The following is a 21,975-nucleotide window of genomic DNA, read 5'->3' on the forward strand; positions in this document are numbered from 1 at the left end:
ATTCCTGACAGCTGTCACACATTCTTCATCATCACACTCCATAAAGACCAGACGTCATCTCCACCTCGTTGCCGAGATATCGTACTTCATTGTAGGTAATATCCTCAGCCTTTTTGTGTTTATCTGTAATCTGTACATTGTGAGTGTTTGCAGGCGTACCGGTTCCTTGTTTTGTGGAAGCTGAGTGAGTGCAGGATGGCACTCTTTTTCTCTGAGGGATCACTGCAAACACATCAGCATATTGAGTGAGAGGTGGAGGTGGCATTCCCACCGTTATTGTTACTGGGTGTACACACACCCACACTTGACTGTCTTTGTTCTCGCCAGCAGTACCAGATCCGACAGTCGGGGACGGTGATCACCTGGGAATTCGGGACTTGGCGGCTCCAGTATTCTCTGGGTTCGGTGGCGGAGGAAATCGTGTGGTTCCGGTTCATCTCAGGACAGACGTCTTCTATCCTCGAGCCTGCCCACACGTCACCTTTGTGATTTGACTGTAATTATATTCTGAGGTTGTCTGTATATTCGTTGTGCATGTTTCACAACATTAAATTGTTACTTTTTGGCTCATCTATTGGCCGTTCATTTGCGCCCCCTGTTGTGGGTCCGTGTCACTACACTTTCACAACATTTGGGTTCAGTAATAAACTGCAGTAAGAAAAATCCTTTTCCAGCCAAAAGTGCACATCTATATTCAGACACACACTCAAATATTCTCCCTCTCTGCTTACAGATGCACATCCACATGCTTTGAAGATGGAAGAGATTTACTTTCCTCTTTATCATTTCAGGACCACGAAGAGTGGCAAAATTCAGTCTCTCACACAGCAGCTCACAGTGGCTCTGTCAGCACAGGAGCAATTGTCACTGTCACATGATTTATATAAAAACGATGATTGGATAGTTTAAAATCCCTCACACATATTGAATCATGCACACACGTGTGTTACAACAACCACTGTTTTGAAAATAATCATCATACATGCAGTAATCACCCACTGAGGATTATAATGATCCTATATTATATTATATAACATAATAATGCAAAATATTTCTGTCCTGTGTTGATGATAGTGTAATCACGCAGGTATAAATACCTTATCGCATATATTATTTTTGGTGGGACATTCTTTATATGGCTTCATATGGGAAGATACAGTGAAGTAATTATTACTAGACATCCTCAGTACTTTACTCCATTACATAAAGTGTCATGCACTGTGCGCATCCATGCAGGCTGCACCTTTTTCCTGCTATAAAACATCCACAGAAATGGCATCAGGTTACAGTTGGGGTCAGACGTTTACATACACCCAACATGGGCTTGAATGTCGTGGTAATTTTGGGGTGTTAATGATGTCCATGAATGACTCTTTTGCCAGGGTGGAATGATTGTACCACCTCCTTGAGCCAGGGGTATGGACCACCCCTGTGATGCAGGTGGTCACCACATGCCAATCACTCCTAACGTGACACAAGCCAGGAGTACATATAACAGAAGGCCCACCACTGTCTCTGCCGCTCACATTCTGACATCAGTGTTTCTGTATTAGCACCACCAATATCACTTTGTGCCTCTCCTCGGCGTCTATCATCTACCTGTGGAAGTCCAACACCCTCAGATGTTGCGACGGTTTGGCAACAGCCATTTGTGTCGTCACCTGTAATGCTGTACACAGTGTGACCACAGTTTTAGCACAGCTTTATTTGTGAAAATCATTCAAATATTACAATAACAACAACAACAAAAAACAGCTTATGTGAATGCGCCGCTGTCCAAGGTACTGAAACAGTGAACGCGCCAACTGTGCGTCTGTACTGCACTATACCAGTGCTCCGGTAATCATCACCACAGAGGTCACTTCTGATAACATCTCCTCTCTTATAAAAATAAACAACAACAACAACAAAAAAGCTTGTGTATCAGATTATTCGGTGAGCTGGTGCGTACTTAATAACCCTATTGTGTATGATTTGTGGACATTCATGCTGGTTATACGGTTGCAAATAGAGCTTTACTGACAATGCGTTAGCGGAGCCAGTAAAAAGGAGTTTTATGGTAACGCGTTAGCGGAATCGTAAAACAGCTATTTGCGACCGCATAACAGCATGAATGTCCACAAATCATCAGACACAAGGGGGTTATTCCCATTCTAATTCAATTCCATCATTTGCACGGTTTATTTTTCTGTAGGTAATTCAGTTGGTGAGGCTTACTCTTGACCCGAGGCAGTGTCACTCCAACAGCGGTCAGGGCGCGGAGTAACCCATCAAACATGAAAATCCATCAAATGTGAAACGGTAATTTTGTATCAGTATCCACATCAATACTTTCGTATGGTAGCTTAAATTCACCCATTTCGGCGGCTGGCGGCAGTACGTGACTTTCTCTTGCTCTCAGCTAACAGCACTAACAGCTAGCAGCACGTGCAGCCTGTGTTCTGTTGAATTGTGCGTCTCGTCGCATAAATTGTCAGTTCTATGTCCCGGCCATATTGTGCATGCATGCGCATGCACAGTTGCATGGAGGACAGGAATGACACTTGACAAGAATGACATCTTTTCAGAACACTGGTCAGGGCATGGAGTAATATGATAATATCGTGGAGTAATATGAGAACTTGTCTTTTAAATTGCATATTGACAAACTTGTTTTTAAATTGAAATTGAAACTGCAGGCCTGGATCCAGACCAGTTTTGACCGATGCAGTTGCATCGGTCAGATTTTTTTACGCATCGTTTGTCATCGGTATAAAAAAAAAAAAAAAAAAAAATCTTGAATAATCCCGAATAGTGCCGAACGTGTCCACGTGGTGAACACAGCTTTGGTTTTCATGTCAACCTATAATCCGTAAATTATACAGATTTTTCCGAGTTTCAGAGTCATACGGACGTACAAATAAAGTCGGATATTCAGGGTTTAGTCTGCAGCGGGTCTGTAATCAACCGTTTCTGCAGCGCGACTCCACTTTGAAGCCATGAACCATTGAAGCAATGCTTTGATTCAATGACTCGTGGCTCTTTGATTTTTCTTAACCCCTCGCAAAGCCATTAAAACATCATGAGTCACTTTTGTGTGTATTAAAGTCACTAACTGGGACTCTTGTCTTGTTGCTGTCAAGAAACGAGAATCGTCCTCCGTTCCGTTCATACAGCTCGAAACGCTGAGCGGCTCTCTGTCGAGACAGAGTCTGGTCGGAATAACTTCAAAATGAATCGCCGCTTTAAATAAAATGAAATGTCTTTAAAACGTTGTAATACAGACAAGAAACTACAATCGACTAAAATGTTTTTTCCTCCCAAAATGAGACATGATGTATTTCTTTACAAATTCCTGAAATGAAGCACAGCAGCTGTAAGAGCTCAGCTCAGATATATGGAAAGACATTCATGCCAATAATGTCTGAAAGGAAATGTTTTTGACAAAAACTACAGATTTTGTTTATTCCTATTTATGTCCAGAGATTAAGGCTCCACCATGTAGAGTTTATTATGTCCAAAGTTTAAGGATCCAGTGACAATTTCATATTTATTTACTTTAAGACTCAATAAAATGTTCAATTTCAATTCAATTTCAATTTAATCGGCCTATAAAGTGCCAAATCACAACAAAATCTAAATATGCTAAAACAAATACGTCACAATTGTACATGATGAATATTGTTACCTGCTGGACTGTTTCTAATTTTGATTGGTATCAATGGAAAATGTCTTCTGTGAACTGTCTGTATCTCAATATTATTAAGAATATATGCAGTCATATTTTTATTGATTTTATCAGCTGAAAAAAAATCATTTATAGATTCAGGTATAATTGAAAGATTTTGGCAATAAATTTGATCCTGTTTACAGTCAATTTTTGTTATAGTGTTTTTTTTTTAGGACATCATATTTATACAAATAAGAAGTGTTCACTATGGTGTTATGTGTCGGACGCAGCTCGGAGAACCGACCAGCGTTTGAAGGACCCAGTATGAAATAAGCAGAGCACGGTACAAAGGCTAACTGAATTTAATACATAACAGTGATGTGATACAAAACAACAAAAGAGTGTGCAGTCTGGCGTGGTGGTGATACGGTGCGCTCCCAGCAGCGCTAACGGTCCGGAGCCAGAAGCCGTTCGGACCCAAGGACCCCGCCGACACCCCCCCAGGTGGCCGCAACAAACCGAGTCTGTGAAAGAAGGAACCATTATGTGAGTCCACACTCTACACACAGAGAGACCACTCAAAGGTGTACATAAACAGCAAACACTTCCTGGCTTAATTACTAATCAGCTTCCCAACCTGCAGGCATGGAACATCCAGTTCACAAAACTCCACTGCAGTGGAAGCCGATACATGACTAACGTACAGCTCAATATAATAAGGTGTGAGGGACACCACATTTACTGACTGTATAAACGTTAGTCACAAAATCTAACGTACCTCAGGAAGTGTGCTGACGAGCATGAGACCTCACCCCCTCCTCTTTCACAGACCGTGCATCAAACCCTGGACGTTCTCTGCATCCACTGATGATGAGATGGCTCCCGAGACGACGATCTCACCCGTCTGGTCACAAGGTCGAGTCTCTGGCAAATACACACTGTATACTCCAGTCTTAAATGCCACCATGTTCCAATCCATATAGATGCACCACAGCTGTGAGTCCTGACGAGCCGCAGGTGATCAGGGTGAGGTCCTGATAACCTCAGCAACACAGCCACTCAGTCCCAAATGCAAGCCACCTGGAAGGAAAAACAAAAGACAGAAACAAAAAGGCAGCCAGGCCCCCCCAGCCATACAACAGTACCCCACCCTCACGGGAAGCCTCCCGGCGACCACACAAACCTGGCCCAGGAGAAACACCCCCCTCCAGGGACCATGGCTGGAAACCGCATCTGCATTCGTCTTCCAACAGAATGGTTGATGTCCTCTCCTCTGGCTGCATCCTTGCCTTTGTTTCAGTCAGTCACTTAGCACAGGTGTGGCCAGGAGTTCTTAAACCTGTGCGGTCAGCCTTTATCCAACCATGTTCCGTCATTAGTCATAAAACAAAAAAGACAAACACAAACAACCAAAACACCCCCCCTCCCCAGGGGACCGTCCCATCAAGGGAAGAGGAGAAAAGAAAAACCCCAAACTTAAGTTTACAAATAAAAGTGCTAAACCCCCCCCCCCAAACGACATGTAGGGACCAACACCCCCCAGAGGACTTCCCGCCAGCTCCAGGAGTAATAACCACAGCCGAGGTCCCTCTGGGATCCAACGTCACCCACGGGGACTCCCAGCGCCTCCCAGAGGACCACTCGTCAACCCCAGGAGACGCCTCCCCTCATGACCAACGGACCCAGCCCCGGCCGTCTATGGCTAGATGGACCCACAGCCCTTTCCCCCCCAGAGGATACCACAGTCAAACCCTGAGGGCGGAAACTGGGGGGAAAAACAAGAAGAGAGAAAAAAAAACATACAAACAAAACAACCCCAACCCCACCCCCTTGGCGCAGTGGAAACTGGAAGCACGTCCAGTGTCACCAACCGTGACTATACCCCAGAAGCCAACCGGGAGGAGTGGAACAGCGGTTATGGCAAACGGCACAAAACGGCGCCACTCCTCCGACTTCTACACCAGCCACTAGCTGCGGTTATATCCCACTGCCCCAAACCTCAGCCACGCCGATGGCAGACGGCCAAAGGCGTGCTGAAACCGGAGGTGGAACAGGGAATCAAACCCCCCCCCCCCCCCCCCCCCCCCAGGTGCAGAGGTTACCCGGGAAATGCCCAGTATAACCAAAGTGCACCACTCCAGCAACGCCGACACTACAGCTCACCCGGCTGGAGCCAGAGGAGAAGAAAGGGAAGAAAAAGAAAATACCCCAACCCCCCCAACCCCCTCCCGGGTGCAGAGGCTACCTGCGAAATGCCCAGCACAACCAAACTGCACCCCTCCAGCAACGCCGACACTACGGCTCACCCGGCTGGAGTCAGAGGAGAAGAGAGGGCATAACAAAAACAAACAAAAAAAAGAAAAAAAAAACCCAAGTACCACCCCATCACCCCCCAGGGGACCGTCCCATCAAACCCTGGGGAGGTGAAACAAAAAGAAATAAAAAGAAAGACTAACAGACCAACATACAGTTGTTTGGGTCCTTTTTTTTTTTTTTGTTTCTTCTCAGACAGGCTGCAGGGTCACAACCCCAGACACAAACAGTGGAAAAAAAAAAAATAAATCCCACACAAAAACCAACTCAAAAAACACCCACACGAAATGAACTAACACAAAACAAATCAGTGACGTATACCGTTAACACACCTGTTCTAACTTAAGAGCTTAACGGTAATGTGACTAAGTCACCAAAAGAGGGAGCCAAAGTGCTAAAAATGAAAAAAACCCCTTTGGTGACAGAAAACAAACGAGCTGCATCTCCGTGCGCAGCTGTGTGCAACACACAACCAAAATGTGCTCAACTAAATAACGCCGGAGCTGATACAACAGACGCAGTAGTTATCTTTATCCAGGGAAACGGGGCTACAACTGTAACACAGGAAGCTCAGCGACCCGTGCCACAGAGCTCCACCGTGCGCGTGCACCCATTACAGACACACTCTTGCAGCTCCCGTTTAACGCGAAGCCGTCGCCAGTCACACTCCACCACGACCCACGGATAAGGCACAACACAGGAACACGGCTGCAAGAGAGCACAAATCAGTATTAAGCAATGGGTCTCAAACACGCACCATCCGGGCGGAGAGCACCCGCAACTGATCCGGATAACTACTGAACGTCTGCTGCCGCCTTCCCGGCGCGTTACCGTCTCTGCTACCGCTGGGTCCGTGATGTTTGGCCAGAGACTACTGTTATGTGTCGGACGCAGCTCGGAGAACCGACCAGCGTTTGAAGGACCCAGTATGAAATAAGCAGAGCACGGTACAAAGGCTAACTGAATTTAATACATAACAGTGATGTGATACAAAACAACAAAAGAGTGTGCGGTCTGACGTGGTGGTGATACGGTGCGCTCCCAGCAGCGCTAACGGTCCGGAGCCAGAAGCCGTTCGGACCCAAGGACCCCGCCGACACCCCCCAGGTGGCCGCAACAAACCGAGTCTGTGAAAGAAGGAACCATTATGTGAGTCCACGCTCTACACACAGAGAGACCACTCAAAGGTGTACATAAACAGCAAACACTTCCTGGCTTAATTACTAATCAGCTTCCCAACCTGCAGGCATGGAACATCCAGTTCACAAAACTCCACTGCAGTGGAAGCCGATACATGACTAACGTACAGCTCAATATAATAAGGTGTGAGGGACACCACATTTACTGACTGTATAAACGTTAGTCACAAAATCTAACGTACCTCAGGAAGTGTGCTGACGAGCGTGAGACCTCACCCCCTCCTCTTTCACAGACCGTGCATCAAACCCTGGGCGTTCTCTGCATCCACTGATGATGAGATGGCTCCCGAGACGACGATCTCACCCGTCTGGTCACAAGGTCGAGTCTCTGGCAAATACACACTGTATACTCCAGTCTTAAATGCCACCATGTTCCAATCCATATAGATGCACCACAGCTGTGAGTCCTGACGAGCCGCAGGTGATCAGGGTGAGGTCCTGATAACCTCAGCAACACAGCCACTCAGTCCCAAATGCAAGCCACCTGGAAGGAAAAACAAAAGACAGAAACAAAAAGGCAGCCAGGCCCCCCCAGCCATACAACATATGGTCCATGAAGTATAATAAATATATTAAAAGAAGTGTGACAGTGTATGTTGCACACAAATAAAAGAATGAAGATTATTGAATAACAAGACGCGTACGATATTTATTTTATCATTGGGCAAAAAATGCATCTGTCAGATTTTCACTCTGGATCCAGCCCTGAACTGGGTTTCTTTTTTAGAAATAAATCATGTTTTTCTTTGCAAGCTAGAAAAAACTGATCACCACAGTCTTTCTGCCCTTGTTGGACTATGGAGACTTGCTTTTTATGAATGCTCCTCATCAGTTTTTATTGAAACTGGATACTGTATACCATTGTGCTTTACGTTTTATTAGTTGTTGCAGTTATTGTGTACAGTACATCACTGCTCATTATAAGCCACTGAACATTGTTCATCTTTGTCAGTTCATAGATGCTCTCATTGGCTGATTTTTATCTATAGATCTATTTTTGGACTTCTGCCTTCAAATTTGTGTTCATTCCTCCTGACTGAGTCTGTTTATATAAATCTACAGTATGCCAAGTTCTGACACAAACTTTGTTAGTACTGTTTCAACATTTCTGTGTTTGTTGTATTTCTTGTAACATCAGGTTCATCACACAAACAACCTTTATTATAGTAAGAGGACAAAACTTATGAAATTCTTTAAATGCTGTCAAACATTCATACTGATGATGGTACCTATTTATTTATTTATTTTTTGCCCCTTCCGTAGATTTGGTACTACACTAGTGGCATCCTTCGAGAAGCGGGTTTTGCTGAGAACCTTCTTCCCTACATAACACTGACCACAGGAGCCATGGAGATTTTAGCTGCCATTGCCTCTGTAAGTATTTCTAATTTGACTCTATGAACTAATGGTAAGAAGGAAGGATGGGATGTGACGTCACACTTCACTGTAATTGCATTTTTTAATGTCTTAGTTGGTTTTACAGGGCATCTGGAAAGTATTTACAGCATTTCACTTTTTCTACATTTTATGTTAGAGCCTTATTCCAAAATGGATGAAATTCTTTTTTTTTCTTCAAAACAATACCCCATAATGACAATGTGAAAAATAGTTTTTTTTTTTTTGTTTTTTTAGATTTTTGCAAATTAATATAAAAAAATAAAAACAAAACAAACAAAAAACAAAACAAAAAACTTAGAATCACATGTACATAAGTATTCACAGCCTTTGTCATGGAGCTCAAACTTCAGTTTAGGTGCATCCTCTTTCGACTGATCATCCTTGAAAAGTTTTCTAAAGCTTAACTGGAGTCCGCTTGCAGTAAATGCAGTTGATTGAACATGATTTGGAAAGGCACACACTTGTCTACATATAAGGTCCCACAGTTGACAGTGCATGTCAGAGCACAAACCAAGTATGAAGTCAAAGGAATTGTCTATAGACCTCTGAGACAGGATTGTCTCGAGGCACAAATCTGGGGAAGGGTACAGAAACATTTCTTATGCTTTGAAGGTCCCAATGAGCAAAGTGGTCTCCATCATCCGCAAATGGAGGAAGTTCAGACTGACCAGGACTCTTCCTAGAGCTGGCTGCCCGTCTAAACTGAGCGATCACAGGGGTAGAGCCATAGTCAGGGAGGTGACCAAGAACCTTATGGTCGCTCTGTCAGCGCTCCAGCATTCTTTTGTGGAGAGAGGAGAACCTTCCAGATGGACAACCATCTCTGCATCAATCCACCAATCAGGCCTGTATTGGTAGAATAGCCAGATGGAAGTCACTCCTGGAGTTTGCCAAAAGGCACCGAAAGGACTTTCAGACCATGAGAAACAAAATTCTCTGTCAAAGGTTGAACGCTTTGGTGTGAATGCCAGGCACCATGTTTGGAGGAAACCAGGCACCATCCCTACAGTGAAGCATAGTGATGGCAGCATCATGCTGTGTGGATGTTTTTCAGTGGCAGGAACTAGGAGACTAGTTAGAATTGAGGGAAAGATGAATACAGCAATGTACAGAGACATAATAGATGAAAACCTGCTCCAGAGTGCTCTTGACCTCAGACTGGAGTGATGGTTCATCTTTCAGCACGACAGTGACCCCAAGTACACAGTCAAGATATCAGTGGAGTGGCTTCAGGACAACTCTATGAATGTCCTTGAGTGGCCCAACCAGAGTTCAAACCTGAATCTAATTGAACATCTCTGGAGAGATCTGAAAATGGCTGTACACTGACGCTCCCCATCCATCCTGATGGAGGTTGAGAGGTTCTGCAAAGAGGAATGGGCAAAACTGCCCAAAGATAGGTGCACCAAACTAGCATCGTATTCCAGAAGACCTGAGGCTGTAATTGCTGCCAAAGGTACATCAACAAAGTATTGAGCAAAGGCTGTGAATACCTAATCTGTGTGAGTTCTTAGTTTTATTTTTAATAAATTTGCAAAAATTTCAAAAGAAAACTTTTTCATGTTGTCATTATTTTGTGTTGTGAGTAGGAATATGTTCAGCATGAAGCCAGGTAAAATAAATTATCACTTTTGAGTGGGGTACTGCTGCCAGATGCTTCCCCGAAGTGAGTGAGGTCACCTTATCAGCTAATCAAATGTCCTAGGAAAAGTCAAGAAAAAGCCTGATCTGCCTCCAGATATTTAGATTGAGCTTTAAACCTTTAAATATTGTGCTCCACTTATTAGTATTCCTTGTAGTTTCTTGTTGTGGCTAAAACTTTATTCACCATAATTTTAGCTGCTGGGGTTTACAAAGTTCTGGAAGTTAAAAGTAGACCATTGTGATAATTGTTCTCAAATGATTTAAAATAAGATTTATTTAAGAATCGATCAAAGAGGTTTTATGTGGTAAAACCTGTTCATCTTATAATTATTTATACTTATTGTCTTAATTTGATATTGTTAGTTGTAATCAGTGCATTTTTTCACCTTGAATTTCAACAAGAATTGAACTCAGTGTGCAGTGTTCATTTTGTCCGTCTTTGGGTTCATTTGTGGCACATTAGATTTTTGTTTTATTTATTTATTTTTAGAATTAGGATTACATCTTCACCAAGGCCATTGACGAGAGTGACAATAATGTGGTACAAACTGTGTTACAATTGGGGATGGGTATTGATAAGATTTTATCGATATTGATGCCATTATCGATAATGCTTATCAATCTGATTCCTTATCGATTCCCTTATCGATACCGCTTGTGAATTTTCTGTGTACTAAAAGTAGGCTTTACAAGTTTTCTATGTCAACATTTTAAATTGGTCACTGGATCCTTGATGTCTAGACATAAATAAAATCTGTAGATTTTGTCAAAAGCATTTCCTTTCACACATTTTGGCATGAATGTCTCTCCATACCTCTGAGCTGAGCTCAGTCTGCTGCTACATGTCAGTGCAGGGCGTCTCATTAAGGGAGGAAAAAAACGGTTTGATCGATTACAGTTTGTTTGTATTACAATGTTTGGAAAGAGGTGTCAGTTGATTTAAACGGTGTTTTGCTTTGAATTTATTAATTCCGACTGGACTCTATCATTCTAACTTGACTCGGCAGAGAGCCGCGCAGCATTTGGAGCTGTGTGAACAGAACAGAGGACGATTCTTGTTTCTTTCTCGCTAAAAGACATTAGTCCCAGTTAGTGACTTTAATCCACACAAAAATGACTCACAATTGATATATTCAGGGATGAAAGTGGTGAAAAACAAAAAAAGCTGAAACCCAAAATTAACACCACCCGCACAAAAATGTGTGAATTCTAGAAGCTCTGAAATGCAATCTGGGGCTATTCCAGACAATAAACTGCAGTGGGTGCAGCATCCATTTTGGTGAGAAAAAACCCAACTTTCCAAATTCAAATTCATTCCAGTAGTATTCTGCTCTTACTAGGATGAAGCAGTTTTCTAGCTTGGCAGATAGTTCTGGAGGAAATCAGTGAAGAAATTAACAAATTGAAAATATTGTTGTGTGGGCCGCCAGAAGAGGAGTTACTGCTGGCCCACCACCAGAGGGCGCCCTGCCTGAAGTGCGGGCTTCAGGCACGAGAGGGCGCTGCCGCCACAGACACAGCCGGGGGTGACAGCTGTCACTCATTATCTCTTGACAGCTGTCACCCATCTACACTTCATCATCTCACTCCATAAAGACCGGACGTCATCTCCACTTCGTTGCCGAGATATCATCTACCTAAGGAGGTAATACTCTCAGCCGTTGTTGTTCTGTTAAAGAAAACACGTAATTCTCTGAGTTGTTGCAGGAGTTCCTGAGGAGCCTACTGATAACGGGACGCTAAGTTTGGGGAAACGTGACGAGTGACGCACGTCAAACTAAGTAGCCCTCAGTCTCTTACTGTGTTAGAGGTGGAGGTGGAATATCCACCATAAGTGTTACTGGGTGTTCATACACCCACATCTGATTGTTTCTGCTCCTCGCCAGCAGTACCAGATCCGACACGCGGAGACGGTGGCCACCTGGGGACTCGGAACTTGGCGGCTCCAGTATTTTCCAGGTTCGGTGGCGGAGGAAATCATGTGGTTCCGGTTCTTCTCAGGACAGACGTCTTCTATCCTTGCGCCTGCCCACACGACACCTTTGTTAATTGATTTTTGCACATATTCTGTAATCTGCTGTGTTGAGTTGTGCTATTCACAACAGTAAAGTGTTCATATTTGACTTCCTCCATTGTCCGTTCATTTACGCCCCCTGTTGTGGGTCCGTGTCACTACACTTTCCCAACAAATATGGTTTTTATGGTCTTTTCAATTGTCTTTGTTTAACAAAGTCACTATATATATTAGAGTTTCCTCTCATTAAAATATTTATTTTGTATATTTTGGGGTTTCTATGAAGTAAAATTGCAGTGATACTACAATATATTAATTCTTGATTTAAAGCACTGCATTTCTTTGATTTTCTGCTTTAGTTTCATGAATTGAGCCTCACTTTTTTTTGGCTACCAAAGCCAGGTACAGATGACGACAAAATTAGTAGCCACCCGATGAAATTTAAAATTTTCGTCAAAATTTTCTCAAGTGTTTTTTTTTAGCGGGGCAAGGAATTTTCAACACGCCATTTCTAAACATCCTACTTTATTTTTGATGCTGACATTATTTTACTTTGCACACAGCAACAAAATTATTACACAAAAAAACAAAAAACTATCAGGCTCAAAATTATTCTTATTAGTCAATTGTATGCCCTTGTCATTTGTTGTAGTTTTAAAGAAGTCGCAGACATGTCTCCTTATGGCGTTAGATCAGCGCCAAAATCACACTCCTGTAAAAAAATGCGTTTGGGTGTATTATATTTCACACGTTATAACCTCACTCTTCAGAAACGACGAGGAGCAGTTTCCTTGTGCGCGTAGAGATAATTTACGCACACGCAGTTAATATCTACACAAAATAATATAATATGCCTGAATGCATTTTTTACGCCAGGGTGGTTTTGGCCCTGATCTGATACCATATCTCCTGAGGAATCCCAGCCCTTTTTTTTTGGTGAATGTCTCAAGCTCCTCTAGATTTGATGGACTTTCTGGCATGAACCTTAGGGCCCTGTCCCACTGCCGTGTAGGAGGATTCGCGCATGAAATGAGGAGACAAAAGCTGAGCGTCCGCAACAAAGGTGGGCGGAAATGACAGTTGTCCCGGGGTGGGTCAGCGACTACATGAGGAAGAAAAGCGGATCTAACAGGGAACAGAAGCGAAGGCGACCGCGGAGGTGCCCACATGAGGGGCACTCCCGTTCACTCTCGGCTCCCGAGTCCCGTTCACGCGCGCGATTGTAAGCAATAATAATAATAAAAAATGAAACTCTGCTGCCTGCTGTGGTACTGCTCCTCGCTCTTCCCCCCAAAACTCTGTCATAATTGTGTTTATAAACCAGTCACCATTTGTGTTGTTATACATCTGTGTAGTTAATTACTAAAATATTCTCCACAGATGAACTCGCTCTCGTGCGCACGTAAAAAAAAAAACTCCTCTCCCCCTGCTGTGGTGCTGCCACTCGCTCCAAAAACTCTCTCATAATTGTGAAATAAAGGACAAAAGAGACATAGGGCCCTGTCCCACTGGCGTTTAGGAGGATTTGTGGATGGAATGCGCACAAAAGTGGCCCACATCCGCCAAACAACCGCGATAACCGTGTAACAGTCCTGTATGAGTCGGCCGCCATCTGAACACGTCCGTGATCATCCGCAGAGGCACGCATGAGATCCGCATCAGTGCCTGAACACATACTGAAGACATACGCAGGACATACACAACCAACGCGCCGCATATCTCCTGTCATCCGCTGATATCCGCAACCAATGGGTTGGCGCGGCTTGGCGGCGGACCGGGACAGTGTGCAAAACAGATATGACGCGTGCCCAGCACGGCCACATCACGGTCGCAAATGGCATGTTGCGCATGCAGACGTATGTCTCTTTTGTCCTTTATTTCACAATTGTGAGAGAGTTTTTGGAGCGAGCAGCAGCACCACAGCAGGGGGAGAGGAGGTATTTTCCTACATGCGCGCGCGAGCGAGTTCGTCTGTGGAGAATATTTTATTAATTAACTACACAGATGTATAATAAAACAAATGGTGACTGGTTTATAAACAAAATTATGACAGAGTTTTGGGGGGAAGAGCGAGGAGCAGTACCACAGCGGGCAGCTGAGGTTCTTTTTTTTATTATTATTACTGCTTACATGCGCACGCGTGAATGGGACTCGGGAGCCGAGAGTGAACGGGAGTGTATCACGGCCACTGTGCCCCTCTTGTGGGCGCCTCCGCGGTCGCCTTCGCTTCTGTTCCCTGTTATAGCCACTTTTCCTCCTCATGTATTCGCTGATCGACCCCGGGACATCTGTCATTTCCGCCCACCTCTGTTGCGGACACTCAGCTTTTGTCTCATTATTTCATGCGCGAATCCTCCTAAACGGCAGTGGGACAGGGCCCTGATGCGGATCTCTTCCGTGGCAGGATTTTTGAGCTGCTCAGACATCCTGGCTGCAGACATGCGTGCCTCTGCGGATGATCCCGGACGTGTTCAGATGGCGGCCGACTCATACAGGAATGTTACACGGTTATCGCGGTTGTTTGGCGGATGTTTGTTGTGATTGTTGTTGATTTGGCGCTATACAAGAAAAAAGTTGATTGATTGATTGATTCCATGCGCAAATCCTCCTAAACGGCAGTGGGACAGGGCCCTTAATCTTCAGTTCAGCCACAGATTTTCAGTGGGATTGAAGTCAGGGCTTTGTGCAGTCCAGTCAATAATGTTCAGTTTGGTCTTCTGGAGGTAGACCTTCACCCGGACCAACGAATGGTTTGGGTCATTGTTGTGTTGGAACATCCAGATGCAGTTTTGCTGTTGACTGCTTGAGGTTTTCTTTCAAAATCTTCACATATCCTTCTTTCTCCTTGTGAAGATTCCATACACACTGGAGCATTCCCATAGCATAATACTTCCACCTCTGTGTTTCACAGTGGGGTGGTGTTCTTTGGATTATATGCCTTCTCTTTTTTCTCCAAACATAAACAACATCTCAATGTCAAAGAGCTCTAGTTTAATCTTATCCGACCAAAGGACAGGCTTCCAGCATGCAAAATCTTTCTGCAGGTTGGGTAAGGAGTTTTTTGTGGTCTGCAGCCTCACATGCCATTTCTGTCCAGGGCTCTAGTGATTGTCTTCTTTGAGATTACATTTCCCGACTTGGCAAAGTCATTCAGTAGTGCCTTGGCATTTGTTCTTGCGTGTTCAGACACATCTCTAATGAGTTTTCTTCCAGTATCTTTGAAATCTTTCACTTCTTACCTCTGTCAGTCTTGTTCGGTACTGTTTGGCTCTCTTAGAATTTCTTGATGATACTTCTCACTCCAGTTCTTGACATTTGAAAACACTGTGATAACTTTGCATATCCTTCTTCTGCTTTGTGATCATCAACAATTCTTTTTCTCAAGTCTAAACTGATTTCTTTTGATACTTTCTAAAGTGACAGCTCAAACCTGAGTGAGGTTTTTACACTGTGTGTACACTGGAAGATAACCTTCAGTTTTAACTTGATTATACAAGCTTTGATCATTACAAAGTTAAAGCATAGCATTACACAAGAGTGGTTTGTGTTATGGTTCAACAAACAGGTCAGTTCTTGAGGGGGCTCATAATTTTTTCCCTGGTAGTTTTTGGTTTTTGTGAAATAACTTTGTTTCTGTGTGCAATTTTAAATAATGTAAGCATCCAAAATAAAAGTAGGATGTTTATAAAAGCTGTGTTGAAAATTCATTGCTCTGATACAAAAGCACTTGGGAAAATGTTTGAAGAAAACAACAAATTTCATAGGAGCTAATAATTTTGTCCTCAACTGTAGCAAGATTATGCCTGCTTTGGGAGATGTGTAGCTTTAACTATGTTTAAACCTTAAGCCTTACGTTCAGGTGAAGTGTAAACATAACAGGTGCACATTGCACTGTTGTTAACTGTGCAAATGGTTATTATAAACTTCAAAGGTGGCGTAAAAGCCAGTGTGATATTGATAATTGTGAGTACAATGATCTGGAATGCACATGAAAACCTCTGTTTGCATAACTTTACCATGGAGACGAATAACCCCAAAGGGTGCAAAAGATGGATTAAAATAGTAAGTTTGTCAATAGTTATCACATCTAAATATTAATAGCCAAATGGCCTCTGTGTGCGTGTGCATTTACATATGTATGGCTTCAGTCACGGAGAAACTGAAAGGCTTACATTGGCTGTTTGGTGTGCTTATGTATTTTGGGTCAAGGATGAATGCTGGAAAGTTGATAGGACTAATTTCTGGAGAAATGAGATATATTAGCTATCAACCATGAACAGTGGACGTTGATAATTAAGTTATGGACTCACACGCCATTCCAACAGTGGGGCGGTAAATCACCTCTATATTCAAAGCGAAGTGTCATCTGTGTACATGTATGCATGCGTGTGTACCTACCTTTGATAACAGAGAAACTGTGGAGAGCTGATGTTTATGTATTTTGGGTCAAGGAAGAATGCCGCCAAAATTGAATGTTGATAGGGCTAATATTTTTGCAGAAGCTATATTAGCTAACAGCACTGAACAATGGACATTGATAATTACATTCTGGACTCACATGCTATTCCAGCAGGGGGTGGTAAATCATTTATATATTAAAAGCAAAGTGACATCTTTATGTGTGCGTGACTTTATTTTGTAAGTTCAATCTAAGTACATAATTGTAAATACGAGGTCTGTTAGAAAAGTATCCAACATTATTTTTTTTTAAAAACCATATGGATTTGAATCACGTGTGATTACATCAGCCAAGCTTGAACCCTCGTGGGCATGCGAGAGTTTTTTCACGCCTGTCGGTGACGTCATTCACCTGTGAGCACGCCTTGTGGAAGGAGTGGTCCAGCCCCCTCGAATTCCTTTGTCTGAGAAGTTGCTGAGAGACTGGCGCTGTGCTTGATCAAATTTTTTCAAAAACTGTGAGGCACATCCAAGTGGACACCATTCGATAAATTCAGCTGGTTTTCTGTGAAAATTTTAACGGCTGATGAGAGATTTTGGATTGTTTCTATCGCTGTAAGGACTTCCCACAGAGTGGGACGTTACGCAGCGCTCCGAGGCGACGTCGTCATCCTGTTTCAAGCTGAAAACCTCCAAATTTAAGCCTCTGTTGACCCAGGACATCGTGAGAGAACAGAGAACTTTCAGAAGAGGTCGGAATCAGCAGTTTATCCGGACATTCCACTGTTAATGGAGATCTTTTTAATGAAAGACGTGCGGACAGATTGGCAGTGCGCCCGCCACAGGAAAAACACCTCCGTTGGAAGCCTTAAGGACAAGTTGGAACATGCCCTGCTGTTAAACAATTTCTCAGATACTCACTCAACTGAAAGCCTCCAAAAGCCGCCTGGATTTTACAAATGGTTATCAACACGGAGGGTCAACAGAGGCTTAAATTTGGAGGTTTTCAGCTTGAAACAGGATGACGACGTCGCCTCGGAGCGCTGCACGACGTCCCGCTCCGTGGGAAGTCCTTACTGCGATAGAAACAATCTAAAATCTCTCATCAGCCGTTAAAATTTTCACCGAAAACCAGCTTAATTTCTCAAATGGTGTCCACTCGGATGTGCCTCACAGTTATTGAAAAAATTTTGATGAAGCACAGCGCCAGTCTCTCAGCAACTTCTCAGACAATGAAAATCCGACGAGGGGGCTGGACCACTCCTTCCACAAGGCGTGCTCACAGGGGAATGACGTCACCGACAGGCGTGAAAAAACTCATGCATGCGCACGAGGGTTCAAGGTTGGCTGATGTAATCACACGTGATTCAAATCCATATAGTTTTTAAAAAAAATAAAACTGTCGGTTTCTTTTCTAATAGACCTCGTACATTAAAAATACATGGATGACACAAGAAAGTGAAAACACTTATTTCCATTGTGGTCCATTAAAAAATCAAATAACCAAAATATAATAATAATAATACTTATAATACTACTACTACTACTAATAATAGTGTGTGTATATAGTGTGTGTGTAATAATAATAGTGTGTACAAGAACCTAAACAATTTATAAATACATTAACACAGTAAATTAACATAAAAAAATAAAAAAATTATGTAATTAACAGCAGTGCCGTGTTCTTCCTCTAAAAACTGTTGAGGTCTAAGGTTCTGAAACCTTTCTGTGAAAAAAACCCAAATGATCTGCACAGCCACAGCGTCAGAAAAAATTTTTATTTAACAAAAAAAATAAACGTAACACCAAGAAAAAATGTCAGGGCTTTTCTTGATCAGAGGACTGATTGTACACAAAGCACTCAGAGCATTGTTGACCTTGCAGGTATTGTATTGACCCCTAATTTTTTTATGTTTGAAACTGAGTATTACCTGCAAATCTCAGGGATCAGTATGGGGTCAAAGATGGCCCCTACCTTTGCCTCATTATTCTGTGGCCTTTTCGAACATGATTTTATCTTTTCGGATCGAAATCCTCATTTATGTTGTATTTCACATTGGAAAAGATACATGTTGATGATATTTTCTTTGTTTGGCATGGTGCAGAGACATCTCTCTTAGAATTTCACAAGTTCATTAATGATAACTGCAATTTGAAATTCACTATAGCATATGATACACATAAAATGAACTTTTTAGATATTCTGTCTATAGACAAGATAACAGATTGTGCTGTACCTTGTATAGGAAGAGCACTGATCAGAATTCTATTTTGCATGGCAAGTCGTTTCATCCAGTGTCTCTGAAGAGAAGTGTACCTATTTCACAATTTAATCGTATACATCGTATTTGCAGTTCAGATTCTGATTATTTAGTACAAGCGAATGATCTCGTGCACCGGTTCCAACAGAGAGAATATAATCCTTTGTGGATCAGTGAAGCTCGTAATAGGCTTGATACTGTTACTCAGACTGAATGTTTGCATTACAAATGAAACAAAACTTTGATTACTGGTATGAACTGTATTACACAATATTCACCGTTGAGTCGGGAATTTGATAAAGTTTAAAAAAAAACACTGGCATATCATTGAAACTGATCCACATTTGAAAAACTTAACAGCATTTTCCACACCACCTAGGATTGTACACAGGAGGCCACCTAATTTGAACAGCATGTTGGTACACTCTAATTTGCTGCCTCTCACAGATTCTTGCTCTTTACCCAAGATACCGGAGGGTAACTATAGATGTGGTTATTGCAGTCAGTGTAATTTCACACATCAGACAGAAACTTTTCAACATCCCAGGACGGGTAAGATTTAAAATCAAGGGAGTTATCACATGTGAGACATCCAATGTTATTTATATGTTGAAATGTCCGTGTGGACTAGCCTACACTGGAAAAACCACAAGGTCTTTAAAAACAAGAATTTCGGAGCATAGATCCAAAATTCGTAATCATGATAACAAAGGTCCTGTGGCTGTGCACTTGTCTGTGAAAAATCATCTGAGTTCACTCAGATACTTGGGTATAGAGCATGTACAACTTAATAATCGTGGTGGAGATGTTAATAATTTGCTTCTGAAAAGAGAAGGCTTTTGTATTTATACTCTTAGTACACTTTCTCCTAAGGGTTTAAATGAGGAATTCGATCTGAGACCGTTTTTGTAAATGTTTTTTTTTTTTTTTTTTAATCACCAAGTACTTCTATGATGTATTGATTGTTTGGTTTGTACTTTTGCCATTTTTTTTGGTTACCTCGTAGTGCTCTGTATTTTATTTTATTTTATCAATGTGTGCTTTGCATTAGTGTCTTTGTCTGTTTTCTTTTCTTTTTGTCTGTGTCGGTTTTGCGTTTATTTATCTGATTGCTTTTATTAACTTGTGAGGATGTCTGCATCAGATAATTGGATCAGATGTTTTTAATTTGCTTGATTGGTCTTCAGCTGTTAGCAATCAACAATTATGTCAATATTTAGACAGGTGTGTAGCACTGAACATGCTGTCTGATGAAGGGCATTTGCGTGAAATGTTACATTTATTTTTTTGTTAAATAAAAATTTTTTCTGACTGGGAGTGCTGTGTCTGTGCTGATCATTTGGGTTTTTTCACTGTGATATGCTGTTGATCCTGCACGCCTCTTCATGTGCTTTGGATATGCATGTCTCCACTGCATTATCTAAAAACATTCTGGACTCACACGTCATTCCAACTCATTATAGAAACTTTGCATATTTTATTAAGGTTGTCCATTCGGCTGCTCCCGTTTTTTGTGTTCGGGGTTGCCACAGCGGATACAGCCAGATCCGCATTTGAAAATATCAGATACCTATTTTATAATTAATACTCAATCTAGAGCCCGTGGATCTCCACGGGCAACACACTAGTTCAGTGTAATAATTTGATTGGAACGTTGCTATAGCAAACAATGGCAAGACATACCTTCCTTGTAGTCCTTAAATCCCCCGTCACACATAGCAAGAATGTGCAGGAAGCAGGTAGAATCAGCTGGAATGAGAAAAAAGCCCAAACCTCGAGGCACAGTTGAGAGGGACAGACAGCTGTGTAGGACTGCTGGATGACCACATGGAGTGTGAGCGGATCCAGCCCGGACTGAGTTGTGCACAACTGCACAACCGCAGTCCAAACGTTTTTGGACAACAGTAACGCGACACAGACGGCTGTCACACTGCACCAGAAACATACATAAAGCACGCTCAGACTGGGGAACGGATGCACCGAGGGTTGTCACTCACTCACTCACCCACTCATACATGATTCGCTCATCCACTCACTCCCTTGCGCGCACTGACCTCTGACCAGGACATTACAGCAGCAAGATGGACATACATCTCCCACATTTGACAGACTTTCAGTGCTGTGCTCTCTGACGCAGCATGGTGATGGCGATGTGTTGAGTGCACAGAAGAGGAGTGCTCCGCACTGACCGGTCGGTTCACTGGCGTCCCGCAGGACTGCGCCTGATATGGAATATATTTCTGCTGTGGTGGACAGGGCAATTTTAAGCTGGTGTCATCAGCAAACGGAGTGCACGGGAGAGCTGTACTCTTCTCTGACCGGTTGGTTGACCGGCACACGGCACACTGCAGGACTGTGTCTGACATGGGATATATTTCTGCTGTGGTGGATGGGGCATTTTTGAGCCAGTCTCATCAGCAAACAGCGCAGCTGGGGCGAGAGGGGCTTCCCTGGTTGTTGTCCACCCTGCGTTGTGAAACGCATCTGAAGCTATACCGGAGGTGAGTTCACATGTATATTTTTGGTGTCATGGGCTGGCGAAACAGTTACACCGTCATTCCTCCGACAGAGTTAGATGGTAAATGTTATAATCTGTGTATTATGGGGGTGACATTCCATTCAGCTACGTTGCGGGCACTGTGCTGAGCCTCTGATGCGCACAACGATGCATGGACTCACAGTGACAGACGGTGCTTTTGGTTTGATTGCACAATGTTCACATCCACTGCACATGATGGATGCATGCCACATACATATTGCATATCAACAATTCCTTTGCACTCCCTGAACATGATCCAGTGGAAGTGAATGTACGTGGCACAAGCGGGACATGCCGGCAGGATCTCACATGCCTGATCCAGGATCAGATTGCTCTGATTGCGGTTATGACGCTATACATATATGTAGATTGCAGTGAGATTGTGCTCAGCCTGCACATAGACTGCCGTTGGATGGACATCCCACCTGGAATATGCCACGATTGTCTTGCACATGTGCGAAACATTCGAAGCAGCCACATGATTGGGCCCGCCCTTGTAGACTGCTCTGAGACAGCTGTCCGATGTTTTCAGACTGCTACTCGACTCTTGATGTGGGCCA

General features: G+C 43.0%; 1 protein-coding gene across 1 annotated transcript in view; it reads left to right on the top strand.

Moving 5' to 3' along the window:
- The window catches only part of LOC117507295 (solute carrier family 2, facilitated glucose transporter member 9-like), a 389,118-nt gene that overhangs the window by 197,796 nt on the left and 169,347 nt on the right, over window positions 1–21,975 (top strand). The window contains exon 8 of the mRNA XM_034167137.1: window positions 8,425–8,535. Coding sequence (XP_034023028.1) covers window positions 8,425–8,535 — 111 coding nt within the window. The remainder of the gene's footprint in view (window positions 1–8,424; window positions 8,536–21,975) is intronic.

Source organism: Thalassophryne amazonica, chromosome 3 (genome assembly GCF_902500255.1).
Source record: "Thalassophryne amazonica chromosome 3, fThaAma1.1, whole genome shotgun sequence".
Lineage (NCBI taxonomy): Eukaryota > Metazoa > Chordata > Actinopteri > Batrachoidiformes > Batrachoididae > Thalassophryne > Thalassophryne amazonica.